This window comes from Carassius gibelio, chromosome A8 (genome assembly GCF_023724105.1).
Source record: "Carassius gibelio isolate Cgi1373 ecotype wild population from Czech Republic chromosome A8, carGib1.2-hapl.c, whole genome shotgun sequence".
NCBI classification, from domain to species: Eukaryota; Metazoa; Chordata; class Actinopteri; order Cypriniformes; family Cyprinidae; genus Carassius; species Carassius gibelio.
In genome coordinates this window covers 10,400,780-10,426,683 of record NC_068378.1, presented here as the reverse complement: position 1 = coordinate 10,426,683, position 25,904 = coordinate 10,400,780, and the positions used below count along the sequence as shown (strand labels likewise).

Below are 25,904 nucleotides of genomic sequence, written 5' to 3'. Positions count from 1 at the left end.
GAGTCAGGAGTGTTTAGTCACCTCCTCTCACAGCTGAGACACACTTTGACTCATTCAGATATGAGTAATTGTGTTTGAGTTCATGATCTCTGACTTTTGATTTCAGATTGTGGTGTCTTGACCAATTTTATTACAGCATGTGCTCTTGTTCCCTCTTTTCTGAAGAGGAGACATGGCACATGAGACTAGTTTTTCTCAGGACAATCATCTGAGAGTCATTTGATCTCCATATTCTCACTGGGGTTTAGGAGAAACTACATGGTGTTACAGTAAAGGCTTTCTGACACTAGATGGCAGCACAGTTTGATTTTGTTTTACAGTTTTACAGAAGGCTATACAATTTGTAAATCAAAACGTCACTGAACTTTGTATTAAACGTCACAGAATTTATCATGCTTTTAAATATTTGCTGGTCATCATTATCCTGATTTTCCAATCTAGATTTAAAAATGCATTTTAACGTTTTTTATAGGCCTGTGTCGTTCTGTACTACTGTAAGTGATGAGAAGAAAATGGTATGTGCTTTTAATAATGCACATGATATTTTGTTGGTAAGAGGTTATTTATGGTTCTGCTTGTTTTTGCTCTAAACCATACTTTCAGAAAAGACTTCACTAAATAGTATTGATAATCAATGGCACCTCCTCACCCACAGAATGTAGAGCGTCTTCTGATTTTTGATAAACTGCATTTAGAACTGAATTAAGATATATTAAATATAATACCAAAAAAGAATGGGGGAAAAAATGAATCTGTTAAACAAGTTGTCTAGACTGCTATTCAACATTATGAACAGCTGGAGCATAGTGGACACTTTATTGTTAATACATTTGGTTCATTGAAAAGTTATTTCTCTTACTTAATTTTATTATTCCATATTCAAATTTATATTCTTTTTTCTCAGGTATGTTTTATTAATTGTTTTCATTGACAATTAACTTAATATAGTTGTATACTTGCCAGAACAGTTTTGAGAGCATTTTTGAAAACGTCCATAATCCTTTCACAATAACCATAATTCATAATGTAATGTACTGTATGTGATGTATTTCATTACTACAACAGATGCCTTTGCTTTGATGTTCTTGTCCTGATTAATATAAACTGGGTGTGGACACATTTATAGTTTGACTCATTCAGATAATACTATATTTAGCACGATTATTTTTTGCTGAAAGTTTTTTTAATTATAAAAATAGACTATAACTGTGACAATTCATATTACTACATCAGACAGAAAGCAATTACAGTTTGTAACATTTATGGTTCATTCCAATATGTTGATTTACTATCAGTGGTGTTCTTTTTTATCTTTTTATACATCAAATAATCCTAAACAAAATATCATAGGTTCCAAAAAAAACATCCAGCACTGGTAATAAATCAATATATTAGATTTATATTTTGAAGGATCATAACTCTGAAAACTGGAGTAACAGCTGATGAAAATTCGGATTTGCATCACAAAGTAAACTATATTTTAAAGTATGTATTATATATGTAAAAATAACCTCTGACACAGAGAAGAGAGAAAACTCCTCACATGACCACTAAGTTACCGAACATCTGAACAAAACGAACCAAATGGACATTGACAGATCTTCTTCTGTCTGCACGTGTATTTCTGCAAGCGTAAATATTCTGGAAATATCATTATTAATTGTGTCTAGGCATATGGGGGTCGTCTTGTGACACATAGCAGCCACAACAGCATACTGGCAAATTATTAATAAGCTTTTTTTTTTTTTTTTTTAATTCCCAGATGCATGATGAAATATCTCGATTCTCACATTTCATAGATTGTTATTAATGATAATATGCGGTGGTCAAGTAGCCTAATTATGTAATTTATTATAAAACCCTGTCTGTTTACTTAAGTAACAGATATAGGTGTCATGCCATAACATATAATACGGCTGACTTTATATTACATGTGAATTTAACATTGAAAGTTAATGTGATACAAAAACTGCTACTAACTAATCTTTCATTGTTCAGAAAGAGAGCAAATAACATTTACATTATTAAAGATCATTTTCACTGACAGTCTAGAGTTCAATCACTCTCAGAAACTCCCATTAAAATCACTGAAACTGTTAACACTGTGAAATCAACATCTTATTTGTAGATTCGTACACACATCTGCACTTTGTTGTTTCTGACGAGAGAATTCGCCAGAAAGAGGTATTGAGTCAGTGAGCGAGTGAAGGGAGCACCGGCATTTCAGCGATGATTCAGCTGAACACCTTTGATTGGCCAATGCTTTAATAAGCTCAACAGAATCGTGTGTGATTGATGAGCAGTGCTGTAAAACGCATCTGTATCTGGCTCAGCGCCAGCCCAGCAAGCGATCACAGATTGAGCAGCTGATGATATGACTCGCTGAACGTACTCACGCCGGTGCTATTATAATTTTTTTTTTTTTTTTTTTTTTTCTTTTGGAAGCTGCATTCCGCTTGGTTCCCTTCTGTTCTAAGTCACACGTACAACAAACTAATGTCACAGTGGTATCGTGTACTGTAATCGAATGTAGCCCAAGTTATTACCTGTTAAACAGTAGACAGCACACGCGGTGTTCAAACTGATTCATGAACCAATTCACTCGTTTGCCAATTGGCCTTTGAACGGAGTTGACTCAAAAGAATGAATCATTCGCGAATGAGCATCGCTCACTTCTCATTGTTCAGAGAAAAGTAGACGGCGTGTTTGGAATAAACTGAAGCATTTATAACATTTATTGCATTAAGATAAAGTAACGAGAGGAGCGTCGCCCACAGTAACGAAGTAAAAGTACAGATTTTTTTCCCAAAAAAATACTCAAGTAAATGTAACGAAGTAAATGCAACTCGTTACTACCTACCTCTGGTTAACATAACTGTAAATATAATTTTACAGCACTGTCTGAATGGCATTTTCAAGATTTGGATGGAAATAAGCTTTTATTTTAGCACCAAATCATACTTAACATTTAATTCAGACAATGCCGTTTAAATAAAATAACAGTAATAATATTTAATAATAAAGCATTTTAAAAAGCTGTGATTTATTAGTTTCAGCATCACATTATTTAGTTTTGTGTTAGGGATTCATTCAAATTGAATGGTTCCATGAATCTCATCTCATTGTAAATCTCACAATTACAATATTCCCCTTGATTTTGTTTTAAAGTAATTTCTAGTTTGTGTGTTTTTGGGATTTGCTAAATTATGGGGACCAAATCCCCCACAAAGATAGTGTAAGGCATGGGCTTTAGCTGCCCGCGGGTTGATGTGAATAAAGACGATGGACTTGAAAATATCTACGGCTAGTAACTTTTTATTGAGCGAAGTCCTTGAACTGGAGAGGAGAGCAACACTCGTCTCCGTGTCTTCCACACTCTACTCTCTTTTCCCACACTTCCCTTCACATTACAAGATCCTCCTTCTTGGAGGACGCAAGACCAAAATAAAAGCCCTTTGCAAAAACATGCAGAAAACAGAATACAATGAATATTAAATAAACAACTTCACAATAGTAATGCATCTTGACCTTGTTTGGACATTGGACATAGTTTTGGTCTCCATGAGGATTCAAGCTTATAAATCATACATACATTTATAAATCATACAAAGTCTTTTGTAAATCTAAAAAAGCTGAACGTTTTTCAGTGAGGGGTGGGTTTAGGGAAGGGGATAAAAAATACAGTTTGTACAGTATAAAATCATTATGTCCATGTCTAATGTCCCCATGACACATGGAAAACAGTGCGTGTATGTGTGTAATGTACTGTATGCATCTTTCGATTTCATGAATGTGGCATTATTTAGTAATTTATTAAAATATTTACAATGATCACATTTATCTCACTCTCAAAAAGTAAATATTATATAAAAAATGAAATATTCATAAATGCTCTTAAAAAAAAAAAGTGCAGCTGAAAGACATTAATATTACGGGACCATTGAATGCTTGAATCTGATTGGCTGATGAACGTTCTGAGGTGTGCAATAATTTTCTGGGAAACGCAAGGTGAATGTAGTTCCAGGCAGCTCTCTTGACCACATTACAGTACATCACTTCACATAGTAGTGATGTGCGATACCACTTCATTCCTATTCGATCCGATACCAAGTAATAACCAGGCTGGTATTGTGATACCAATACCAAACTGTTCCATATCGACTTTTTTCTGTTCTTAACAACACATGTGAATCAGGCACCCTTGAAAATCAGTATCTCAATTTTCTTTCACAATACATTCATGTTCACAAAAATGTAAATTAGGCTCTCCTGCCTTTGAAAACATTCGTTTTGAAACAAAATATTCCGTACCCACTTTTTGTTGTTCTTTACAACACATGTAAATCAGGCACCCTTGGAAACCGTTAACTCAAATTGTTTTCACAAAACATTCATGTTTACATTTTTTTTTTTTATATAAAAATAGGCTCCCCTGAAAATGTTAAACCTGAGCCTGTACTGAAAACTGTCCTTATTCACAGGTTTTTGTTTAGGAATATGAGTATGTTTACAGTTTTCCCCTTCGAGTCTGTTCCTTTTTTTGCTCTCTACCTCCCCTGTCTTTGAAAACATCCGCTCTGCAGGTCCAGAAGTAGCAACAATTCCCAAGTACTTTACAGCAAGTTTGCTTAAGCCTGAGAAGATGTATTGATGCTCTTGCCACCAAACAAGTGGGTCCTTGTCTCTGGGAATCAGTTTTTCTCTGAGTAACGACGCATTTTAATCATTATGTCTGTGGTAGCTGACCGGTGATGTCGGGAAGGCACAACTTGCGTGTCAAAATCTGCCCAGAGCTAGAAGTACGTGCCAATGCAGAGCTCGGAGTTGGAGTGGGAGTGGACTCTACTGTCTGCAGACTTCCTTCAGCTCAGAGGAAAGTTGTTATTTCATTACATCAGCATTGTTTTTTTCTTGAAATCCAAAGTGTTTAAAGCTAGCATCCAGAAATGTACCTGCAGCTAGAGAGTGATTGGTCGCAATGACTGCAAATCTATGCTGGCATTGCTGTGCCAGCTGTGTGGCAATGGAGCGGCCCTGATGCTTAGAGGCTCTTTGAAGAAGATACACGAGAGGAATCACTGGAGACTGAAACATATTTTTCTGATGATACCTCCCTTGTCACTTCCTCAAAGGTCCTCGTTGCATCAACAGTTTGAGTGATGAGTGATAATTCTCCCACATTAATGCACAATTCACTCCTGCCTAGAAGACAGAGGACTGTGGTCACAGCTTCATGTTGTTCATGCAGCCTGTCCAGCATGTAGAAAACTGATTTCCAGCGGGTTTCTACAGACTGGATCAGCCTGTGTTCTGCTATTTTCATCTGCTGTTGAATAGCCCTAAGCTTCTCTGTGGCCTTATTGCTATGGTGAAATAAATGACACAATTGTGCTGCATTTTCCCAGGATCTGCACCACTTCAGGGACAGCTTTTAGACCGTCCTTTACAACTAAATTCAGAGTGTGGGCAAAACAAGGATAATCCTTGTGTACTGCAGCCAACACATTTACCCCATCGTCCGTCACAACTGCCTTCACCTTATCAGTTAGGCCCCATTCATCTGTTATCCGTGTAAGTTCTGAGCTGATATTATCAGCAGTATGCTGTCCATGGAAAATCTCTATAATAGATAGATAGATAGATAGATAGATAGATAGATAGATAGATATATTAAAAATAAAATGAACTTATAACACAGTAGTCACAGTAAGCAGTGCAAATGGAGTGTAGATGGAAGAAAAGAATACAGAAGGAGGTAGAAATTGTTCTTTTGTCAATTGTCCTCCGTGTCATGACTATGAGTAATGATGACCAGGGGGACGAAAGAGATCCCTCTAAATTCTAGATTCTGGGGAACACTTGAATATAAAAAAAAACTCAAGCCTTTACAGACGTGAATCACTTTCGCATAGTCAGTGATGACGTGACTATCACGCTATCTCTCTGTTCCTGGATAACTTCTGCCGCTGCTGCCAAATGACTCATTGAAGTCTGTCTTGCCCTAGCACCTTGCGTCTTCTCTCCCTGGACCCCCTCCTCCTCAGACCGCCGCTTCATTATGTAATCATATTCACTCTTATGACTTATCCTCAGATGTTTAGCGAGATTTTTACTGTTACCACTGTATTTCACTCTTTCCACACACATCACACACAGAGTCACTTCTGACTCTACAGCTAAAAGACATGACTCTTTTTGTGGTCAGCCATAGTCACTCTGCAGTCTGCACTCGTAGTGGGAAATTAAAGGGCTGCAGCGTCACAGAGCCGCGGTGCACACACAACTGACCGGCGAAAGGAGAAGTAGGTCATTCCCCTAACCAGATAAAATTAGACTTCTCTGCTGACAGCAAGTAACTTATAACAACATAAACACTCACTCCAAATTACTGAGCTTAAATATCAATCTTTTTATATGAGAATCGATACTAGAGCAGGAGGCGTTGGGATCGTAAATATCGATACTTTAGTATGTAATACATTATTTCCTACATTATCAGTTGCTAATGTATAATATAGTTTTCTGTGCAATAGTTTTACCCCTCAAAACATCTAGTCTTTAGTTCATCATATAAGTCATTAAATGCAAAATGCTTAATCTATTTGTCACAAACTGCCAAGCACACTTTTTATTTTTTACAAATTATTATTAGACTTTTTTTATTTAGGCATGAATTGTGCAAGTTAATCTTTACTAATGAAGATAATAGATGATAAACCATTTCTCTGAAATAATCTCATCTTCAGTTGGAAAGCTTATACTGTATAGACAGGGGACAACACAAGAGTTACACATTCTGAAAATGGACTTATTTTCATCTTTGTGCCCATATTTCTTTTTCCTTTTCTATATCACAATGACATAAAGGTTTTTTTATTGTTATTTTTTGGGTCAGACCACTAGTAAAAGTGTAACTGGGAAATCTATCCAGTCTCTTTCAATCAATATCCCTCATACAGTAATGTATAAATGTGTTCTTTTGAATTGGATATATGGATATATACTGTAAGCATATGGCATACTGTTCAATACAGTAACTGTGATCCAAAATGTTGCCATAGTTTACATCAGAACATCCCTCCAGAGTAAACTGTTATACTGACAACATGACTAAGCAATTTGAATGTCTTATCCATAAACTATGACACAAGGCCTTGTCATTCTGATGGCACCGACATGTTCATTGACACAGATATTTATTTTTGGGAGATGAACTAAGGATTTTGAGCAAGAGACTGGCCTTTGCAGGTAATCCATTGTGTTTTGCTATTTGTACGAGTTGTTTTGAGAAATGCACTTACTGTTTTGCAAATCTCAAGGATGATTTGAGAAATGTATCAAAGTGACTGAGAAAAACGGTATTACAGTATATGCTCTTTTTTCCCTCTTTTCTGGCATTTGGCATTTGATCTCCATATTCTCACTGGGGTTTAGGAGAAACTACATGGTGTTACAGTAAATAGATCACGTGTGAGTTTCCTGTGGAAATGAGAGGCTTTCTGACACTAGATGGCAGCACAGTTTGATTTTGCTTTACAGTTTTACAGAAGGCTACACAATGTGTTAATCAAAACTTCACTGAACTTTGTTATTAAACGTCACAGAATTTATCATGCTTTTAAATATTTGCTGGTCATCATTATCCTGATTTTCCAATCTAGATTTAAAAATGCATTTTAAAGTTTGTTATAGGCCTGTGTCATTCTATACTAAGTGATGAAAAGAAAATGGTATGTGCTTTTAATAATGCACATGATATTTTGCTGGTAAGAGGTTATTTATGGTTCTGCTTGTTTTTGCTCTAAACCATACTTTCAGAAAAGACTTCAGTAAATAGTATTGATAATCTATGGCACCTCCACAGACACAGAATGTAGAGCGTCTTCTGATTTTTGATAAACTGCATTTAGAACTGAATTAAGATATATTAAATATAATACTAAAAAAGGAATGGGGGAAAAACAGTGCATCCATCCACTGCAAATCAATCTGTGTTTCATTCTACTAGTGCGGTGAAAATATGACGACTCACCTCATTGTTAATACATTTGGTTCTCAAAAAAAGTTATTCTAAAGTGAATTATGGCTCATATGTCGGTCTGTTTCTCGTAATCAGGAAATTTGGAATATACCAGATAAACCTCTTTTACTTTTTCTTTGCATGAAATTAATTAAAACAGCATGGTGGTGGGTTTAATGTATGGTTGAAACATTCATTTTTGAGAAATGTTTTCAGCTGCAGTGCCACTGTACTGTAATCATTAAACGACTCTTCTTTAAATTAGCTCGCAACATTGCACATAATCATATAGCCTAAAGTCTGTAATTCTGTACAACAGTTTTTCTTTTTATTTGCAGACTCATACACAAGCAGCCTGCTCTTGTGGTCTTGTAAAGTAATGTAATCTAATGAGATGAGATGGTAGATTTATGTTATTGCCGGATCATCTGTTTGGGGATTTCGTTTGGTGTCTCTCCACAGCTCTAAGCACACATGCAGCATCTGCTCTTGAGTACTTTACTCCCCTAGAGGAGACATTTGATTCTCAAACACATCCATCTACAGATGCCCTCACACTCCAACAGACATTCATTTGGACCTCAGCCGGGGATCGTGGGAAACCTTGGAGATGTCTCAAAGCCTGAGAAGACTAAAAAATAGTAAATAGAAAATTAATAAAAAGCAGAAGTAAGAAATCTGGTTGACTGTAAGTTACCATTTGTGGTGAAAGATTAGATTTATTAACAAGGAAGTTAATAAAAGTTAATTAAAACAAGTAATTTTACAGCAAAATCTATAATAAAAGTTATGAATTACCTTATTATTTTTGACAATAGAGACAATGGCTGTTGTCTCTATTAGCAATGAAACAATAGTAATGGATTTTTTCAATAAAACAATTTGCAATAATACATAGTAAAGGGAATCTGATGCTTCCATGGCAAATCTTATTTCTTTATATTTTATATAAATATTTTTATAAAAAAAATTGTTTTGTTTTCATGACAGCCAACATTTAATATATTTCAAAATCTTGACAAATTGAAATTAGCATCAAAATTATATAATTTAAAAGGTATGAAACTATCTTATGTTCAAATGTTTGTATATGATTAATCTTTTTTGAATGTTGATTACAACAATATCTACAAATGAATAGTCATCGAATTAATCAAAACAAAAAATTGCATTAATTGAAATTAAAAGATGAATTCCCTTACAGAATAAAAATTTCCTGATCATTTATTTGCTCCCATGTCATCCAAGATGTTCATGTTTTCTGTCTTCAGTCGAAAATAAATTTAATAAAAGTAAAAGGAAGAAAGTAAAGTATATACTTTTTAACCACAAATGCTCGTCTTGCACTAGCTCAACTTCATGCAGTGTAGTCACATTGAAAAGATCCAGCACAGGAGTGTTTACAAAGCGAACATGCAAAGAAAGTCAAATGCCCTTTACAAAAAAAGTTAAAACAACGACTTTGGACGATTTCTACCCTGTACCTTTCTGAACCAGAGTACACGGACAATTAGCTAAGTGTGTGTGAGTCAGTGTGACCTTTCCAACGTGATTATTTTATGTGTAAAGTTGCAGTCGCACATCGTGGAGCTAGTGCAAGATGTGCATTTGTGGTTAAATAGTATATACATTTAAATTTGTTCAATTGTTTCATTAGATAAGACCCCTATTCCTCGCCTGGGATTGTGTAAAGCCCTTTTAAGCTGCAAATACATATTTGATGACATTGGGGATGAGTAAATTATCAGGAATCTCTGATATACTGAATAATTACAGTGAATCTAGCCCTGTGCATTGAATGTTGTGTTAACATTCACTACAATTCACAATCTTCCTTCTCTTTTCTTTTTTTTTTTTTTTAATTCACACCTGTCTGTATGTTGAGGAAGATCACATTCTGATGTGTGTCTGGGTTTAATTATTTCAGCGACAGTAGCAGCAGAAGCCCCAAACCTGAGACAGTTTGACACACACACAGCAGGGGGACAACTCAGACCTGAACATCAACTGTACGTCACAACAAACTGTCATCTCTCTCATACACTTCTGTTTCTTTATTCATCAATTTCCCTACGCTTGGGCAATATTTTAAAAACAACAAAGCTACAGACCAGCAGAGGGCGAAAACGGCTGCTGGCAAATAGCAGCTTGGTTAGATAGAGATGCCTACAATCCACAGAGTCTCACATCCACTGTGGAATTTGGTGGAGGATCGGTTATGATCTGGGGGTGCTTCAGAATCAGCACATTTCTGTTTGTGAAGGGCTCATGAATCAATTCATGTACAAGGTTGTCCTGGAAGAAAACTTGCTACTTTCTGCTCTAACAATGTTCCCCAACTCTTGGGTTTTCCGGCCGGTCAATGCTCCGCCACATAGCCAGGTGAGTCAAGGTGCACGTGTGGATGGAGGACCACCAGATGAAGACCCTGTCATGACCAGCCCAATCTCCAAACCTGAAACCCCAGGAATGTGATCAAGAGGAAGATGGATGGTCGCAAGCCATCAAACAAAGCCGAGCTGCCTGAACTTAGCACCAATGTGAAAGATGCGTGGAAGCTATGACAATCATGGTTATTCCACAAAATACTGATTTCTGTAAGATAACTCTTCCTAAGCTATAGAGAAACAGTATGGTTTTGTTTAAAATGAATATGAACTTTTATGCTGTCATTTTCTGTCAATAAATGTTCTAAATGACAATGTTTATTTGTATTTTGAAAGAAATGTCAGTAGTTTGTACAATAAAACAACAATTTAAATTTTACTCATGTACTGTACATATAAAGATGGTTTAATCTCTCATCCTCTCGTTTTTTTTTTCAAAAATATATATATTTTTTTCAATCAATGCAAGCACTGAAGTCAAAATGATTTTGTTTGGAGTCAACATCAAAACAACCTGCCTCCTGATAGAGGGTCCTTCCATTAAACACACCCACACACACACACACGCGTACGTTTGTTTTTGTGAAAAGTGGGGACATCCCATAGGTGTAATGGTTTTTATACTGTACAAACTCTGTATTATATGGCCCTACACCAACCCTACACCGAACCCTAACCCTCACAGGAAACTTTGTGCAATTTTACTTTCTCAAAAAAAAAAAAAAAAAAAAAAAAATCACTCTGTATGATTTATAAGCGTTTTGAAAAATGGGTTTATGTCCTCAAAAGTCACTTGTAATACCTGTGTCATACCCATGTCATTATACAGAGTTGTGTCCTAGAGCACACACACACACACACACACTTTCTCCCATTGAGACAGAGGAGAGCAGGACATATGAGAAGTAATATTTGTTGCCACAGTGATAAATGTGGCCATGCAGAAGCTATGATTACCTGGGTATTGGGGACTTTAAATGCACATCCATTAGACCATTGTTTAGAGCTGCTGGGCTCCGGTCTGCCTCCTTCATAAGAGAGAGAGATGAAGAGCAAAGGAAACCGGAGAAAACAAGAGGTGTTTATGTGACAGAAGTCTCATGTTTCATTTTTAAAGAGGGCTGTCATAGCCACATGGTGATGGGTCTGTTTTAGTTTTTTTTTCTGAGATACAGAAAAAAATATTTTTCATGTGGGTGATTATTAGAGGCACAATCTCCTTTCTCTATCCCATTCTCCCGAGTGATCAGCCATTATAACCTCAGCCAACGGTAAAGCGTAGAAGAAACAAAGAGCAAACCCTCCTGAAATTACTGCATTGTTGAACTACACACATAAAGCATTGAATAAAACTTTGTTAAATAATTCTTTTAAACTCACTGTGGAAAAACAATCAATTCCACTTATATTTGTATTGGCATAATCCTGGACGAATTGGATTTAGTGGTGAAAGGCGGTGAAGTTCACCTTTAAATCTCACAAAGGAATGAAGCAGTAAATACACTCGGTGTTGAGCTGAGTTTTGTCTCATAGGAGGATTGACATTGAAGTAACTATTATGGGATGGCGGGGGCGAAAAAGCCGGAGAATGGATAAAATGTTATTCTTTAGGTGCCGGATTTATCAGTTTGTTGGGTGCAGCCGAGATGTCTTTTAGTTGGAATACTGAATGGGCAACTTCAGGCGGAATTTATCAGTCACCAAAAAAAGTCCTAGAAAGTTAAAGTGCGCCGTAAGCGGGTCTCGACCTCTTCCATTTCTATAATAAAACTGAAAGATAGAAAGAGAGAGAGAAACAGAGGCAGACCAGCATGTTCCATTATCTCCAGTCAGAATGACCCACCTGCCAGTCAAAGTAATGGACTGTGAAAGAGAGATTAGAATGAGGTTATTTTAGGAATGACTCTTTAAAGAGCAAAGTAGCCCAAGACCTACTGTACAGTACAGAAGAATCAGAGAACATTTTACTTTACTCAGATTTTACTTTCACTCAACCAGATTTGACCACTAGAAAACAATTACATACCCATGCACTCGGTATAATGACTAATCGCTAACGAGATTGCAAGGAGAGAGATTTTTATTTAAAGGAGGGACTGCTTGGGGAGTTTTTTTTTTTTTTAAGTTTGTTACTCAATGTCTTTTTCTAATACGTGCCTTGAACTTGGATTAGATATTCCATTAGGCCTACAGTATATGTCTGCAACAATTTCAAGTAGACACAACCTTTTTAAAAACAATGAAATTAAGTTTGTTAGTGCTAATGGAACTTGGTAACTTAAGAAACTAAGTTAGTAATCTTATAACTAGTGATATAAGGCTCTCTCTCTCTCTCTCTCTCTCTCTCTCTATATATATATATATATATACACAATTTTATCAAGATTGTATTTACTACCCAGCAAACACAAAATTCTCAAATTTTTCAAACATTTGTTTTAATTTGATTATTTGCAGGAACCATTTTCAGAGCATTTTCAGAATTTTCCTTTTCATGTTTTAGTTGGAATAATATAAACTAGAATTCCTGGCATGTTAAAATGTTTTTATTTTATTTATTTATTGTCTACATATGGACAAGTAACCTATAGGTTAATTTTCTTGATTTTTAATTTGCCAGTATATATATATTTTGTAATATAATTCATTTTAAATATATTAATATTTTTTTATTATCTGTAACACCATTAAATTACATAAAACAATTATAATAATATTTTATGAACAATTCACAGAAGGTTTTCTCCTAGTTTTTTTTTTTTTTTCTTTTTATGAATGAGGCCCATAAGCCTTATTTCTTGAGGTAGCCCTGACACAGGCAGCCATTCAAAGTCGTAATGTATTCTGACAAAATAAAATGTCCTCATTTCAGTGGCCTGACAGACAACTACTTGCTCTCAAAATTTGGTTGTGGCTCCTGTCACTTTGGTTACTGAATGCAGTTGTCACTCTGTCACCTGAACTGTGTATGAACAGAACTGTTTAGCTTTCTACACAGGACTGACAAGTGCATGCTGTGGCTGTGTGAATGTAGACAAGGTGTTCAAATCTCTGAGGACTGTGGTGTGTGTGTGCGTGTGTGTGAGTATCTTGTGTTAGTTCTCTGAAGGTCACCTTCTGCTTCTCTGCTGTGGACAAGCAAAAGAGCGCCACTGGCAGGGGATGATAAGTAAATATAGCTTAAATGGGACTCCAAATGGGCCACAGTTATCTGTCTTTACCTGGCGTGTGTGCGGATGTGTAGTCATGAGGTGTGTGTGGTCTTAAGTCAGGTCCGTGCAGTTTTTATTAGAGCTGTAATAGATCAGATACTGACAGCAGAAGTTAGATGGTGTATGACTGATGCATGAAATCCTCATGGAGAGATGAGATAAAGAGGCTGAATAAAAGTAAAGACTGAAGGACATTACCGTTGACTTATAATGAAGTACATGAATTCTAAACTGTTGAACTATTTATGCATCAGTAAGCATGCAACTTTTAACTGCAAAACTGCAGGGATAATCTGTCAAGGTAAAGAGCAGGACTGACTTTATAAAGCTGCACAGAATTTTGTGGCACAAATTTATAAAGCATAACTGGATTGCAGGTGGTATCAAAAAGGAGGGGTTTTCATTGGGATTCATGATACTGTAAATACTTTTATAATGTTACAAAAGATTTGTATTTCAAATAAATGCTGTTCTTTTGAACTTTTTATAAATCAAAGAATCCTGAATAAAAATTGACATGGTTTTCACACAAATATATATATATATATTGCTGCATTAGTTGATTTTGTAATAATTACAAATATCATTAAAAGCATTTAAAACTACTGGCTGTAGTTTTTGTATTTTTTATTTTTCATTAATTTGTATTTAGACAAAAAATATGTAAATACTTTATTGGTTATCAACTGTAACATAATTACTGGCTTATCAGTATAAAACTGATTTTTAATATCAGTGCTTTTGACTGAAATACTGGATATTATAAAGTAGTACAACTGTTATGAAATCACCTCTTGTGTGATGTCTGTCCTGGTGAAGTTCTAGTCTCGGGAATGAACATGCAAAGCCTACCTAATATTTGAAACAACTCTTGGTCTAGAACAGTGGTTCCTAAACCTGTCCTGGAGGACCCCCTGCCCTGCACATTCGGTATATCTCCCAAATCCGACACACCCAGTGCAGTTTCTAATAAAGATCTGAAGAGTGGAATCAGGTGTGTTAGATGAGGGAGACATACAAAAGGTGCAGGGCAGGGGGGCTCCAAGACAGGTTTGGGAAGTAGAATATATTGAAATTCCAGATGTTGCAATATTAAGTTTATGATATGAATCTAAGCACTGCAAAACACTATCAATTTTTCAATGTCCTGCCAGAGAGCTGAACATGCATCCAAACTGTCGTCAGTGACAAATTACATAGTGTTTGATAAAAAGCTGATGTGTACTGCACTTCCAGCAAACTTCAAATCAATATGGTTTTCCTCAATACGGTCCAGACACTCCATAGCTGCCAATGTAAATGTTAAAAACGTTCACACACAGAACAAAGGGCCTCTGTCGTAACAGAATAGAGTTAATATCTTCAGCAGCTGTCTGGAAGTGGTCTTGTGGAGACCCTCACCCAGGAGCCGTGTAACTCTAGAAGCAGAGGTCTGATTTCTGCTGTGCAAGTGAGCTTATGTCATTATTATAAGTTTGGCAGATCTCATTAAAGTACTTTACCAAGCATACTTAACTGAAAATAGTTTGTATTGTGATTTCTGTTTTCATGTTTTCAATGACTTTTTAGTTTTAGTTACAGTTTAGTTTTTAATGTATATATATATATGTATATATATATATATATATATATATATATATATATATATATATATATATATATATATATATATATATATATATATATATATATTAGTGCTGGGCAACGATTAAATATTTTAATCGCGATTAATCGCATGATTTTCTGCGATTAATCGCGATTAATCACAGCATGCGCAAAATTCAATAATGAAATCAAAAGTAGTGTATTGTGTAATTTTATTCTTTCAAAGTTCTACTGTATGAACAAAAGTGCAATACAATTTTGTTTGTCAAAACTTTAAACAAATAAAGTGCTTTTTTACAACAGTTAAAAGTTAGTAGCAGTTAACATTTCTTGTAAATCTTAACTTAAACATTAATGTAATCAAATTAAATATAACATTAACGTATAAATAAAACATTAAAGTTTTGTTTAGTTTGTAATATATATATATATATATATATATATATATATATATATATATATATATATATATATATATATATATATATATATATAAATTATGTCCAGAACCTCAATCATAACATTTTAACTGCCCCCTTCCGAGCAACAACATCAATCTCCTTTAAGAGACTGAGAATCTCAGTCCAAAAAAAAAAAAAAAATTAATCTTTCAGTGATGCAGATTGACTGGACAAAATTAACTTCATTTAGCCTATCCATTCTTCCAACTTTACATTTACTTACTCATCTGCACCTAGCCAGTTGCATAGACACACAAGGTCATTCACATTTTCAGATCAGAATCAGAATCAGAATGAGCTTTATTGCCAGGTATGTTTACACATATGAGGATGAATTTGTTTTCGTGACAGAAGCTCCGCAGTACAACAGAATGACAGCGAAAGAAAACACAAAACACATAATAAAAGAATAAAAAATAACGCGGTTTCTTGGAATGGTAGGGTTTTTTGTAAATTTGTATTGAGATGATAAAGAGAGACATTTTGCTGAAACGTGCGCTAAACATTTTATTCCTGTTGCACATCAGTGGGACATTTCAAATAAAGTCAGCACACTTAGCACAGATAGCGCAAGAAATATGATAGCTGCTGCGAGACATCTGCTTTTTGAACACGCCCTCTGCAACGCGCACAGTCTCCAGTGTTCTGTCATAGTATCTCTGCACAACAGCGCGTTTGACAACGTCCTGGCCAAATGCAGCGAGTGCTGCAGAATTAGAACAAAACAAACAAAAGAAGGAGTCGCTTATACAAGTCATTCCTACCAGACGGAATTCGGCTCTGGACATGATTTTCTGTTTTGCGCTGTAGCTCATCCCAAGCAGCAAGTAGCCTACTGATAAACATCCCACCCCTCCTGTGACCCATGGTTTGTGTTGTATTCGGTTGTTTTATTACATTCTAGCTATGTGTAGTGAAACGCAGTGAGCAACGGACTTTCAAAATAAAAAGTACGTTAACGCGCGATAAACTAATTGTCGGCGTTAATTAATTAATGCGTTAACGCGATAAAAACGCGTTAACTTGCCCAGCCCTAATATATATATATATATATATATATATATATATATATTATACATTATTCATTTTAGAATTCATATATTTATACTTATTATCAATATAAAATATGAATAGTACATGTGCATCTCCAAGTGTTGCTACATGTCCTCATAAACAACTAATGTTGCTTTCTATCAGCTTTCAGCTTTCTGGACAACTGGGAATCTTTTAAACCTTGCTGTTTCTAGTCTGGCACAACATACTCTGACTGACAGCCTGAAGAAAAGGCCTCTTCTCTGATCTCAAGCTTTATTCCCTTAACATTAACAATCTGATGAGTTTACCAGCCGATCTGAGACCCATGCATGCATGCACTCTGACCTCCACAGTTCATATATATAATAGATCGCATATGAAGACAGAAAAGTATATTAGGTGGATTTGAGAATAAGTGCTAGTGGAAACATGATCTAGACGTGAGTAAAGCAGCCAGGTAGAGTGAATATAAGTCATTTAGATGGCTCCAGGGGGGATAGAATGCGATCAATAGGGATTTATAATTGTATTTAGACAGCTCATGACAGTTTGAATGGATGATGGCAGAATAATGCCACATCTGAAGAGAACTTAATCTCTGACTCCCAGCATTCTCAGTAGGATACAACAGTGTTAGTGTGTCTGTATTTGTGCATGAGCATTTCAGTGAACATTCAAGCTCTTATTTTTTATAGAGCAGTCCTCCTGTGTGCTCAAGCCTTTGTGTATTCGCCTTTTGCCAAAAATGTGAAATAATAGCGGAATGCAAAAGAGCCAAAATTTAAACCATATCCGCTGTTTGTTGTGTGAAAAATCCATTTCAAATCCTTTTAGTGTCTTAGAGTGAATACATTCTCTTTTCTAAATAATTCTTGAAATGGGTTAGAATGCGTTTAAAGTTCACTGTGAGTTCTATTTCCATTGTTGTCTATTGCAGATAAAGATGTGTAAACACTTTGTTAGACAAATGTCTCCCTCTGTAAAGACAATGCTTTTCAGCAGCCTCAAAAAGCAAATGAATCGTTAAGCCACATGTATATGAATATACTTGTGGCATTTATTTTACAGTTTTTCTCAGTCGCTTTGGTACATTTCTCTAATCATTCTTGAGATTTGCAAAACAGTAAGTGCATTTCTCAAAACAACTCGTACAAATATCAAAACACAATGGATGACCTGCAAAAGCCAGTCTCTTGCTCAAAATCCTTAGTTCATCTCTCAAAAATAAATATCTGTGTCAATGAACATGTCAGTGCCATCAGAATGACAAGTCCTTGTGTCATAGTTTACGGATAAGACAGTCAAATTGCTTAGTCATGTTGTCAATTTAACAGTGGAGGGATGTTCTGATGTAAACTACTGTATTGAACAGTATGCCATATGCTTATGTATGCCATATATCCATTTCAAAACTACACATTTACACATTACTGTTTTTGGGATGTTGATTGAAAGAGACTGGATAGAATTCCCAGTTACACTTTTACTAGTGGTCTGACCAAAAAAATAAAAAAATAAAAAATACTTTTACAATGCCATTGTGATATAGAAAAGGAAATATGGGAACAAAGATGAAAATAATTCCATTTTCAGAATTTGTAACTCTTGTGTTGTCCTTTGTCTATACAGTATAAGCTTTCCTACTGAAGATTCATGAGATGAACCTTTGAGCTATTTCAGAGAAAGGGTTTATCATTGGTTTATCATCTACATTCTCTTCATTAGTAAAGATTCACTTGCACAATTCATGCCAAATTGACAAAACATCTAATAATAGTGTGTAAAAATACAAATAAAAAGTGTGCTTGGCAGTTTATGACAACTAGATTAACCATTTTGCATTTAATGACTTATACGATGAACTAAATACTAGATGTTTTGGGGGGTAAGACTATTGCACAGAAAACTGTATAATACATTTTGAGCAACATGACATTAGCAACTGATAATGTAGGAAACCGCAGATAAATGTGCGTAATCAATTGCATGAATGTACAATAGCAATCGCAACTTGTTCAAAAGAATGAGAAACTGGTTTTATGATGTGTATTAATGACTAGATGATGTGGAGGTTGTACAAGTAGTTTTGAAAATTGCATTTCTGTTTTGAAAAATGCACCAAAGTGACTGAGAAAAACTGTAATCAAAGATAGCACTTTTTTCACGGAAAACATTTCATAAACATTTTTTATTATTTATAATTATGGAAAGATAAATAATACAAATGATAATTTACTTACCCTCATATCATTCTAATCCCGTATGAGTTTATTGTGTTGAACACATTTTTTTTTTTCCACGTCTCCAGTGTTTCTGGGCCATACAATGAAAGTATTTTCGGCCCAATGTTGTTTGGACCCCAACAGTTATCTTTTTAACAAACATAATTTGTTGTTAATAGAATGACATTCATTCATTTTCAAATTCACACATATGTTTTCATAAATGATTTGGAGCCACTTTGTTGCTTTGATATCCCTTTCTGATAACATTTTACAATAAGGTCCCATGAATTAATGTTAGTTAATGCATTAACAAACATTAACTGGTAAAACTTACGGACAATTTTTGCATGTATCTGTAACACATTTACTAATAAAGATTGATTAATGAATTTTTTAAAGTATTTTTTAATTGTTATTTTAACTAATTCTGATGACCTAGTGTTTGAGTGTTTGAAGCTGGTCTGTCAGTCTCATCTCCTGGCTGGTTTCTGAGGGGTTTTGGGAACTTTACTGCTGGTCAGGCATTTTAGACCATCTTAACCGAGCTAAGACCATCTTGACCAGACTGGAAGACTAACATGAACCAGCCAAGACCAGATGAAAACAGGTCAGACTGTTTCCAGTGCAGTCACACTATCTTCTATCTTCTGTTCATTTCAGCTCTAATGAAGTCAAGGTGATTTAGCATCAAATATTTCTGTTCTGAGGGATCCTGCAGCACGCTATTTAGTAAATAACACCGCTGTTCATTTAACCCAACCTGCTGATCCCCAATCCCCTTTTCCCGCCTCTCATCTGTTTTTCGAGTCGCGAGACATCAAAGGCCCTCATTAACAAATGGAGACGCAAAAGACTTACATGAAAGCCTGATTGTAGATGAAGCAGCTGATTATAATTGCATTTTGTATTCAGTCGTTTTTTCTCCTCTCTTTTTTCTAATCGGGCCGACTGCCAGCTTTCTTTTCTATCATTCGGTAATGTGGGAGAGCATTCTCATTAGGATTCAAGCGGGATGCTCGCTAACTTAATTAAGCATAAGATAGACATGCGTATAGATGCAATCTGATCTCAATGTGTGTGAGCCCACGTTTAGCCGGCGTTCAAGGGTTCTCAAAGGACGTGATGATGCTGTGATGGCAGGGAAGCGGGGTATCTTGTCAGCTCTGTATATTTCTGTGCTGCTTTCTTTTTCAAGAAGGTTTATGGGGAAGTAGCTAAAGGAGTGTTCCACGTGGGATCTATTGAGTAGCTTGTTGAAGATGCAATTGCTACTTCTTCTCTTCCTTTCAGAGGCAATCATCACTTATTTATGTCTGTCTCAGATATGTAGTACTGCCTCTTGATCAGTGTCTAGGAACCGAACGTTTACACATCTGTTATTGCAGAAACGTCTATTTACTAGAAACTATATGATTTAAAAGATGTGGTAAAAGAGGAATTTTGCGTAATGTCCTATAATGTTGTAAGCGCATTGTAATGCAGCTGCAGTGCGGAGGAGTTGATTGATTGATGCCTGAACATTAACTCAGTATTCCACAGTTTTTATCTGACAGCTTTGATGGATGTTTTTTATAATAAACCCAATGAATCTGATAAAACCTGTATTGAAATGCAAAATAAGTACAAAAACATTCTGCAAACGGCCTACCAAGAAAGCTTCTTGTGCATCGCATATGAAACTGATCAATCCTTGTAAACTTTTGTTGGCGTGACATAGCACACAACACAATGACTTCTAGAATGCAAAATTAGTTTCAGAATTAGACATTAGAGGAAAATGTAAGCAACTCGCTCCAGAATGAGCTGCACATATAAGCCTGTCATCTGTTCAGATCATCTGTCACAATTCTCTCCTTCTGAATAAGAATCAGAAACAATTTTTGCTTACGACACAATGCAATAATCAACTTATTATTATTATTTTTTTTATTTTTTTTTACAGTTTTGCATATACATATTTTGTTTTTCTATGTTGGTGTGGACTTTACATCACCTATTGTTTTTTTATACAGAATGGACTGATAGTTTAGGCTCCTAAATCTAATCCTCACACTCATATTTTTGCACTTTTAGGTTTTCATTAAGACATTCATTTGGTTTATTAAGCCATTTTCCTCACAGACTGTTGGCTGGTCTCCACATTTAGGTAATTTCAGATTTAACACTTTTTCAATGGACATATGCTCTTCTAAATATAAATAAAACCATAAAACCTCATCCACACGCGTAAATGCACTTTGTGCCCACAAGGAGTCGCTATTGCTTTAGGGTGATTAAAATTAGATTATAAATAACCATATTTATTGTCACTTATAATTATGGTCAAATCCGTGTTAATGAACTTCTGCCATGCCAAATTAATGTTTCCTTACTTACATACTTAGGAACACAGACAGGCATGAACTACCAAGAACTTTCATCCGTGTCTCCAACTTTTTATTTCTAAGGGCAAAATTATGTCCACTGCTATGAAGAATCTGAAATGTGTTATGATAGCTACTGTCATGTTCAGGGAAAACATATTAGCAAACAGGTCTGCGGGGAGCCCTTGATGTTAGCGTGGCGCCTCAGGTGATGCTTTAACCCTGCGCCTCAGTTTGGACTCGCCAGTGTCTGCGCGTGAGTGAGAGGAGAGGAGAGGAGAGGAGAGGTTGGCGCAGAAAGACCTCTTCAAACCCACATGCACTCATTTTAAGCAGGTACATTTTTACTGCTGGTACTTGTTTTCTAGGTGTTGCTGAATACCAGAAGAAGCACCATCTCCAGTGGAAAGAAACCAGCCAATTGTTATTCTTCATCTCGGTTTATTCTAAGCGACACCCAAGATGTGGAAAGCGCAAATGATGCAAACGAGCGCTTGAGCAACTTTTAGGATGCGCAGGATAATTCCGCATTGGAGGATGTGAGAGCGGATGCGGAGGAAACGCGGATCCTGGTTTACGCATCGCGCTTCAGGAGGAAAAACCCCACAGAAACGCCACCCAACCCGCAAGACTTCACCAGAGAGACTAAAGTGCCAAGGAACGGGAATTAAACTCACTCGCTGCTCCCTAACACCAAAAGACCGCAGACTAAGCAGCTGGATACAGCGACGCAAGGGAACACACTTCGGATGTGAGAAAAGAAGAATATTTGTCTGTCGCGCAACGAGGAGAAACAGCGGCATCCTTCACGATCTTGACGGAGTCTATAAATCCAAAATAATGCGTTACGGGTGTTCATTTGACCTGAAGTAGAGTAAACCGACCCCGGTGTGAAGTGAAGAACATTATGATGAATGCTTCTGAATATCCTCCGAGAGCGATGCTGGAACTTAACCGCGCAACTGTGTGACCATCTATCTCTCCGCGCGCAAACGGAACCGTTTTCACTTTTACTGCCCTTCCGTGTCATCCAGTAAGAAGTTTCTCACAGGTCGAGAACAAACATGTTGCGTCTTCATACTCTGCATTTCATTGTAATTCTGCTCAGAGGTAAGCTAAAGAGAGGGCTTCTGGCGTTTTCTATCTGCACCTTATATTAATTAAAGTGATTTATGGCACTGTGGGATTTCACTATAGCTTAAGATCTAAAGAGAGAGTGAGAGAGAGAGAAAATATAGTTTAAATTTAAAAACTCTACTCTGGATCCTTTCTGAATCTTAAATGTTTAACTCAGTGTGGTATTGTGAACGAGCGACATGAACAGGAATCTCACCGTAACGAGCGACACATCACGGTCACTGACTGTTTCGCGCGGCAGCTGGGGATTAGCGACATCCGATGCTAGGGCGAGTCGAATCTTTTTAATGAATCGTGAAACCGGTTTGAATCGGCTCGAGTGGTCATCAAGCAAACGACTTGAAATTCACTCACTGCATCGAGAAACTCTCTCTGACAACAATCATTTCCAAATCGTAGTCTAACAAACAGACAGAAAGGGATACGAGAACAGGCAGTGACTTTGCTGTGGTTGCTTGAACGCACACAATAAACACAATAATGGTTTTTAATTAAGCTTTTTTACAGCCCAGTAGTTCAGGAAGAAAAGCTGCGAACTTTGCTTTATGTTGTTGTTCTGGGGAGTAATTTTGCAGTGGCACGTGCTGGTGGGTCATGGGCCTAGATTTGAATTTGTAACCTTAAAACATAAACTTAAATTATGTGAGACCTTAAGTGGGATTTAAATATATTACTCACAAATGTACAAATGTATTAGGCTACTTATAGTTTCACACTTAGGCGTATGTGCTTTGACATATCTTTGTGTAGCTTTGAGTGGAATTTGCTTTATATTTTTATTACGTTTCTAACTGTATATATGGCTCTATTACAACTTGTTACAGCACGTAAAATTTCGACCACACTCCGGCGTTGTTACGTAAAAGTATCACTGAATCGTCTGTGAGCTGCTCAAAAGAACCTATTCCCGGAAAATGGGAATTATCATTACATCTCATTTTCTTCCCTCCCTTCTTACACACACACACACACACACACACACACACGCACACACACACACACACACACGTACACACATGTTCTGCACTGGTACAGCTTATCATTCATTCATTGTTTAAAGCAGTTCATTCAGAAGTCCGGTGGTCAAACAAGGTGGCGGTATGTTTTGCAGAATTTGACCTCATTGTGAGGAATGCTACATGAAATTTAAAGGAAGTTCAGATTTTTCAGAGTTTTATTTCAGAGTTGTAGAAAGCACTGTATCCTTTTCTGTTTTGTAAGCTTTTCAAAGGTTCACTACACAGGGTGCAGTCAGGTAAATCGAGGCATTTTTGACATTTAAAAAGAATGTGGCTTGATTTACCTGAATTTACCTGGGTTTGTCTGCTGAAACGCAGCTGAAATGTGTCCATTATGAAAGAGGTCATTGGGGCTTGATCAGGTGTGGGGGCAAACATGGGGACACATCTTTGTGTCAAATTACCCCTCACCAGTAAATCTAGAGCACTCTGACTGTGAGCTGGGGAGCATTTGGTCCTAATGTTAAATGGACATAATCATAATATGAATCATTAACGCCATTAAATGATCTCAGTATTCTTGTTTCAGCCTCCTTTCTTGCTCTGTTTTGTTCACTCTCTGTCTTTGTCCTCCTCCTCCTCCCTCTGTACCTCAGTGTTCTAGTCTTGTGTGAGAACATGCAGTAGTTAGTGCTGGATTGACCTTGGAATTATCCAGGTCTTCGAGCTTGATGTTCAAGAGGCCCATACATTACTCACAGTGTTTTGCACTGCAAGGAAAAAAAAAAGAAGTGGATAGGTTCATTATTAGGTTGGAGAGATGTATGAGCTTTCTGGAACGGCACACTGTTGCTGAAGTGAAAATAATGAGTGAGGAATGAGTTTGCTTGTAAACTAAGCTGAAATTCTACAGAGAAACTGCTACACCAGTGCACCAGTATGATACCAATAAACTGATCATTTTCAAAATAATGCAGATATATTTTTTTGATTAATTAAAAATGTTCCAGGCAGGTTTCTGAGCCCGTTAATCATGGCTTCAAACCATGACTCACGACTTTGTAGCGTTCCAGGCAAGTCACGCAAAACTTCCTGAGTGCAAGGAATTGTAGCTAGAGTATTAATTTTATTACAATGTTATATTTTTCTAAACTATATTTCTACCGTGTATCACTTAACTGCATAAACACGCATCCGTAGGCAATATTATCCGTAGGGGCAGTCATATTTGTTTTGCTGAATATGTAACGTCAGAACTTGGAACTGGGAGTACATCGATCTACGAGTTCACGGGTGGGAAGTCAAGGGTTTCATTGCCATTCTGGTGCACTTTCACGGCTAGAAGGTTGGAAAAACACAGGTTACGGGTTGCCTGGAATGCGGCATAAAAATCAGTTGTTATAATATAAAAGCAGGTGGGAATGAGAATGCATAAATATAAATCCAATATACTGTAGACTGATACTTTAACAAATGTAAAATATCTGATAAACAAATACAATATCAATATATTGTGCATAACTGCTCTGTTAGGATTGAGCACACCTCATATGTATTAAAAAAAAATCACTTTTATATGCAAAGCTTCCTTGGGACCAAAGTCACCCCTACAGCTAAATGACTTTAACATCAAATTAAACTAAAACCTTTGATGTGTTATGTCACGCTGGAGTAATTACACCCAGCACTGTGACAGGTTGAAATTGAAATCGGCGCTTTCAAAAGAACATGTCAAGGCCAAGACTTCATTTGTTTAAGAGCTGTAGTGGTAAATGAACACTGTTTGACTTTAACATCTTAATTTAATTCCCATTATGCGCTTCCTCAGGAGTTTTCTAAAGACATGGATATGACACTTCCCTTGTCATGAACAAAATCTTTCAGTAAACTGAAAAAATTACAGCGACGTCAAACATAAAATGGCCTGTGAATTATGGCACTTGTCTTTCTCTCAGCTGTCACCGTTTCAGCGATGACATCTGGATAAAAAGCCGTTTAACTCAGAACTTTAATGGAGTGCATTTTATTGAGCTATGATGGACCTGTTTGCCTAGAGACATACTGAGTTACAGCAGAACATCACGTCTTATGCAACCTTGAAGTTTGTGCCGATCTTAAAAGGCAAAGTATATATATATATTTATTTTATTTTTTTCTTGATAATTTTTTTTTTTTTTGCAATGGAATGACATTTCAAATGCTATTTCCAATTTTCAAGAAAAGTTTTAACAATAAGATCTTCGTCACAAGGACAAGTTTAGGCCCTTTTGTAGGAGTCCTGAGGCCACATGCATAAAACCTCATGAAAACTGCATCCAAATGTATACTGTGCACCGTGCACAGGGATGTGACAGCTGTAGCCCTTTTCCTGAAGAGTGTAGTTACTCTTGACTCTTGAGTCCAGATTCAGTCCACTCCTTGTGAAGCTCTCCCAAGTTCATTAGACATCAGCATCTGTATTTAGTGTTAGTGAACTGTTTTAGGAACCCTAGACATTCTT

At 36.3% G+C, this 25,904-nt stretch overlaps 1 protein-coding gene across 1 annotated transcript in view; it reads left to right on the top strand.

Moving 5' to 3' along the window:
• The first annotated feature begins 21,857 nt into the window (after positions 1–21,857).
• The window catches only part of LOC128018116 (transmembrane protein 132C-like), a 193,961-nt gene continuing 189,914 nt past the window's right edge, over positions 21,858–25,904 (top strand). The window contains exons 1-2 of the mRNA XM_052603486.1: positions 21,858–22,059; positions 22,350–22,418. Of these exons, the coding sequence (XP_052459446.1) occupies positions 21,858–22,059; positions 22,350–22,418 (271 nt within the window). The remainder of the gene's footprint in view (positions 22,060–22,349; positions 22,419–25,904) is intronic.